General features: G+C 50.3%; 1 protein-coding gene across 5 annotated transcripts; it reads left to right on the forward strand.

Annotated features, from left to right (window-relative positions):
- The first annotated feature begins 535 nt into the window (after nt 1-535).
- On the forward strand, nt 536-4,633 carry LOC117415308 (activated RNA polymerase II transcriptional coactivator p15-like). Of its 5 annotated transcripts, none has more exons than XM_059021852.1 (5): nt 536-668; nt 1,950-2,025; nt 2,250-2,420; nt 3,876-3,984; nt 4,331-4,633. In XM_059021852.1, the coding sequence occupies exons 2-5, from the start codon at nt 1,951-1,953 to the stop codon at nt 4,408-4,410; spliced, it is 435 nt and encodes a 144-aa protein (XP_058877835.1). In that variant the 5' UTR covers nt 536-668; nt 1,950; the 3' UTR covers nt 4,411-4,633. The 5 variants fall into 5 exon arrangements, with proteins under 5 accessions (XP_058877835.1, XP_058877837.1, XP_058877834.1 ...); XM_059021854.1 differs by having other exon boundaries at nt 2,271-2,420; XM_059021851.1 differs by lacking the exon at nt 536-668 and adding an exon at nt 676-873.
- Nucleotides 4,634-5,791: the final 1,158 nt, after the last annotated feature.

Below are 5,791 nucleotides of genomic sequence, written 5' to 3' on the forward strand. Positions count from 1 at the left end.
AGTCCGCCTCTCCCGCTGCTGCAGCTCCGTCTCCGCGCAGTCAGGATATTACATGGCAACCAAGCCGACTTCCTGCTCTCGGAGAATAACAAGCGATATTCTTGAGGAGCCGGAACCGGGCTTGATAGAGCGCCCTCTGGTGTACGGGAAGACCCTCTGCAAAAACAAAACGGAAAAAAAGAAATCGCCGCTTTCTGTGCGCGTTTGACAGAGATTCCACTCTGGATCATATTACTAGCACGTTTCAGACAGACCTGTACTAAACTGAGCTAATTAACCGTGCCTCCAGACCCGGAGGTAGTTCATGATGATCTACATGCAAACCTGGAGTGGAAGGCGCGCCTCCAGGACCCCCCCCCCCCCCCCCCCCCCCCCCCCGGGGTTAAACAATACCTACCCAGCTGCTTATAACCCGAGCACGGCCTGACCGCAAAGAGAGATGCGCCTAACAGTCAAGAGCAGCGGCTCAACACGTCAGCATCACTGCAAGACGACAGGAGCCCGGCCGCTCCGGACAGTCAGGAGTTAACACCCCGACATTTCAAACGCGAGCGGCTCTTCTCTGCGGAATTTGGGCGGGAGCCTCGACAACCAATAGAGAGGCTCCGGCGAACCTTCTGTGCAAAGCCGCTGACGCGATTGGTTGTCTTTCGACACGCGCCTCACAGGTGAGTCAAATGGAATCTGGATTTCAAGAGAGACGGTCGCGTGCGGGTGCTGAGATAGAAAAAAACAATTAAAATTACAATTAAAAAAAAAACAAAAACAACAAACTAATAAATAAATAAATAAGTAAATAAATAAATAGATAGAAAGAAGTCCTCTGCTGAGAGAATAAGCTGTAAATTCACAACATCGACGGCTTTATTGAAGGTAATGGAAACGCTTTTTTTTTTAATTCTACGGTTGCTTGTGGTTTTTTGTTGCCGGTACCTTTACGGTTTTAAGTATAAATTAGAATTAAGCTAAACTTAATTGTTCATTATAATCTTACACTTTGTGAGGTAAATGTCAAACTCGTGTATAACTACCGGTGTGGGGGACGCTGCTGCTGTACCCTTGAGCAGGGACTTAGATTGATCCAGTAAAAACCCAACTGTAAAAATGGGGAATTGTATGTAAAATAATGTGTAAAAAATAATGTGATATCTTGAAACAATTGTAAGCTAAGAAATAATATATATATATATATATATATATATATATATATATAGAGAGAGAGAGAGAGAGAGAGAGAAAGCGACGACGTGAATGTGTTTATTTTAGTCCAGCAGTCTGATTTAAAGTGTGTTTTGTGTTTTATTTTGTTTTGGTTTGTTTTTCTCCTCACACACAGGCTTGTTAAATCACACGTATTTACACCGTACTGGTTGTAGCTCTGAAACGGGTTTGATTTGGCGGTCTGTAGTACACGTCTTTGCATTGTGTAACATGGCGTTGTGGTCTTCATTAAACTTTCTTCAAGTCCTTTCCTGTCGCCTCGAGTATTTTCAGTCCTCCGGATACACGCGTGTCGGATACAGAGCCGCTTTGCATAGCGGGGCTGGCACTTCATTTTTTAGTAACAGGGTCGTGGTCGGGGCGCTGCAGTTAAATATCACTACAGCTGGACAGAAACTGACTGTTACAATATTTCACACACCTGCTAAAAACCACAAACCCGTGTCGCCATTTAACGGGTAAGAAAAAACTACGATCCGATACCAGAGAGTTACTGCCAGCCTGCCTGTATTACAAGAGGCACACCGGGAAGCGAGCGGGGTGCAAACGGGTTCTTATTAAAACACATCCGAGAGCGACTCCAGCATCGCGACGACCAGATCCAGCGTGCCGGTACATTGAGCCCTGTTTGCGCCCCGCCTGCACTCTGCCCGCACGGTGTAGCTTGTGTTTAAATGACAGGGCAGCTGCATTCATTGTCATGGCTTGTTTTATTTTTATACATGAAGAATGCCGAAGTCCAAAGAGATCGTTACCAGCAGCTCTGGAAGCAGCAGCAGTTCAGACAGTGAAGAAAACGAGAAGGTGAGTTTTTACTTCATTTATCAAACGAGATACTCTCATCTATCTGTCTAATGTTTTGTTTGTAGTTTGGTAAGGGTTTACGCATTAACAGCAAGGCTGAAGGGGGGGGGGTATTTACCTTCAGTTTAGAGAAAGGGAGGGGGGCTCTCATAACCTTTATTAAGAGAATCTGAGGCATACTCACTGGAGAAGAACCCAGAAGATCAGTTGACTGTCCAGTACAGTGCTCTCCTCTTGCTCCGCAGGTGCAGGAGGAGGAAGAGGAAGAGGAGGAGAGGAAGAGGAAGGCGCCGGCGGCTCAGCCGCCGGCTGTGAAGAAGAGGAAGAGCGGGGAGAGCAGCTCGCGGTCGAACCCTGCCCCCCCGAGACAAGGGAAGGAGGAGGACATGTTCCAGGTGAGAGAGCTGTGAGGGGAGGAGGAGGAGGACATGTTCCAGGTGAGAGAGCTGTGAGGGGAGGAGGAGGAGGACATGGTCCAGGTGAGAGAGCTGTGAGGGGAGGAGGAGGAGGACATGGTCCAGGTGAGAGAGCTGTGAGGGGAGGAGGAGGAGGACATGGTCCAGGTGAGAGAGCTGTGAGGGGAGGAGGAGGAGGAGGACATGGTCCAGGTGAGAGAGCTGTGAGGGGAGGAGGAGGAGGGCATGGTCCAGGTGAGAGAGCTGTGAGGGGAGGAGGAGGAGGACATGTTCCAGGTGAGAGAGCTGTGAGGGGAGGAGGAGGAGGGCATGGTCCAGGTGAGAGAGCTGTGAGGGGAGGAGGAGGAGGACATGGTCCAGGTGAGAGAGCTGTGAGGGGAGGAGGAGGAGGGCATGGTCCAGGTGAGAGAGCTGTGAGGGGAGGAGGAGGAGGACATGGTCCAGGTGAGAGAGCTGTGAGGGGAGGAGGAGGAGGGCATGGTCCAGGTGAGAGAGCTGTGAGGGGAGGAGGAGGAGGACATGGTCCAGGTGAGAGAGCTGTGAGGGGAGGAGGAGGAGGGCATGGTCCAGGTGAGAGAGCTGTGAGGGGAGGAGGAGGAGGACATGGTCCAGGTGAGAGAGCTGTGAGGGGAGGAGGACATGGTCCAGGTGAGAGAGCTGTGAGGGGAGGAGGAGGAGGACATGTTCCAGGTGAGAGAGCTGTGAGGGGAGGAGGAGGAGGAGGACATGGTCCAGGTGAGAGAGCTGTGAGGGGAGGAGGAGGAGGACATGGTCCAGGTGAGAGAGCTGTGAGGGGAGGAGGACATGGTCCAGGTGAGAGAGCTGTGAGGGGAGGAGGAGGAGGACATGTTCCAGGTGAGAGAGCTGTGAGGGGAGGAGGAGGAGGAGGACATGGTCCAGGTGAGAGAGCTGTGAGGGGAGGAGGAGGAGGACATGGTCCAGGTGAGAGAGCTGTGAGGGGAGGAAATCTTTCTTTCAGATCCTTTCTTTGTAGTATCACTGGAGAATCAGGCTGTGTTTGAAACCAGTTTCAGGGTTATTAAAAATCCAGTTCTTGAATAAATATACGCTTTTAAAATAACCTTTTATTATTCAGATTGTGTTCACTCATATACACCATTACATTTCACACACACTCAACACTATTCTCCTTTTATCACATCACTTTTCGAGAATACCAAACAACCACCAATCTCATTCAGTAATGAAATGTGTTAGAAAATGAGGAGGGGGGTGGGGGGCGGGATATAACCCCTTCAGACTAAAAACGGAGAGAAAGATCCGAGTATCGATCCGCCTCTTTGCATCCAGACAGACGAGTCTTGAGGGCCTGTCCTCAGCAGTCCTACAGTGGGTTTTTCTTTTAGGATCATGCATTTTGGTGTGTGGTCCTGTGCCTGGAGGAGTCTGATTTGCTCTCCTCGCTCTTCACAGATCGGTAAGCTGAGATACGTGCGGGTGTCCAGGTTCAGGGCGAAAGTCCTGATTGATCTCCGGGAGTTCTACTCGGATAACGAAGGGAACACCAAGCCAGGGAGGAAAGGTAAGCGCTGTGCATTCACCTGGAAAGTGTGAGGTTTCTTTATAAATGTCGTGTCGAGTTAACTGCACAGCACTCCCAGGTGTGAGCGCGGTGTGGAGCCTGTGCCTCCGGCTGCAGGAGTCTCCTCCATTCCTGCTTTTACTACCAGCTTAATCACACCCTCCTGAGCTCCGCAAGCTCGTCTTAAAACCTGGAATGGGTGAAACTGCCATGCAGTAGGAGTCCAATGTGTTCTCTTCATTTCAACACAGCCTGATGGTGAAGAAGCAGGCATGGCCCCGGGCTTGTGGAAGCAGCTTTGCCTGGGGGCTGGAAGTGAATCCTGTCTCTCTCTCTCTCATTGTAGGCATCGCGTTGAACCTGGAGCAGTGGACCCAACTCAAAACGCTGGTCCCCGAGATCGACGCTGCCATATTCAAATATTAAAGCAATGTGTTTGTTTTGCGTTTAAATTTTTTTATTTTTTTTGTTAAGCTCCCACACGAGCAGGTTTTTTTGTTTTTTTTGTTTTTTTTGTTTCCTCTCCAGGTGTTACATACCCTCCACGATCACTGATGCGTGCAAAGCAAGTCCTTTATGAACCCTTCTGTAAATAGGGAAGTGTGATGCTCAGGTTCTCTGTGTTACTCAAATAAAGAAGTGAAACCCCGCCTGTGTGACGCGCTTGATTATTCAGAAACAACTGCCATGTAAGCGAGATTCGTTTCATCCAGTGTCTTCCTTACAGAAGCAAAGCGAGTCATTTGATCCGAACCGTAACTCTTAAAGTACAGTGCTTTGTGCACGTTGAAGTTGCGTTACTTGGCCGCAAGAGGGCGCAGGCTGCTCTGAAAGTGTCAGAAGAGGACGAGTGATTTAAAAAGTGCCGATCCTCGCACCCAGGCAGCCTGCAGCCTGGCCCAGCCTCCCGAGGCGTGCTGTCTTCCAAGCCCCTGCCATGCTCTCATGCGTCTGCTGATTTTCCCTGGAAGAAGCGCGAAGGCAGGGTGTAAAAAGGTCTGCTTCAGCTCATGAAAGCGGGCTGGATCTCACAGTGCGTGATCGACATAGAGAGCAGCATGCTGACGGAGGCTTGAGGTAATCGAGTCGAAACCACAGCAATGGAAACTGCTGCTGCGTGCAAATTCACCTCTACAGACCAGGTCAGAACAGGGCTGTTCTACTGCGCTGTGCTGGTGGAGCAGGGAAAGAGAAAGGGAGTCAGTTCTACTCTCTGAACAGCCCCCCTCTGCTCTGTGGCACTCAGTACTCAAGAATTTCAAGTCTGCTAATTAGGGACATAAACAGCCACGTTGTGTGCGTGTGTGTGTGTTTATTATGATTTGTTGTATTATGTTGTGTTGAGGTGTTGCTGCGCTTAAATAAAGACAAGCTCTATTACTGACACGGGTCAAAATCGTTCTCCTCGCACACGAGTCGGGGGAAACGGTGCAGTCTGAACTGAGCCTTGTATCGGTTGCACTGCCGCGTTCTGTCCAGAAGAGGTCAGCGGCGAGCAGCAGCTGGGATTCCGCGTTGGAGATGTGTGTGCGTGTCTGCGTGTCTCTCTCGCTCTGTGTGTGTGTGTGTGTGCCTGCGTGTCTCTCTCGCTCTGTGTGTGTGTGTGTGCGTGCCTGCGTGTCTCTCTCGCTCTGTGTGTGTGTGTGTGTGTGTGCGTGTCTCTCTCGCTCTGTGTGTGTGTGTGTGTGTGTGTGTGTGTGTGCCTGCGTGTCTCTCTCGCTCTGTGTGTGTGTGTGTGTGTGTCTGTGTGTGTCTGTGTGTGTGTGTGTGTGCGTGTCTGCGTGTCTCTCTCGCTCTGTGTGTGTGT

The sequence above is a fragment of the Acipenser ruthenus genome, unplaced genomic scaffold (genome assembly GCF_902713425.1).
Source record: "Acipenser ruthenus unplaced genomic scaffold, fAciRut3.2 maternal haplotype, whole genome shotgun sequence".
NCBI lineage: Eukaryota > Metazoa > Chordata > Actinopteri > Acipenseriformes > Acipenseridae > Acipenser > Acipenser ruthenus.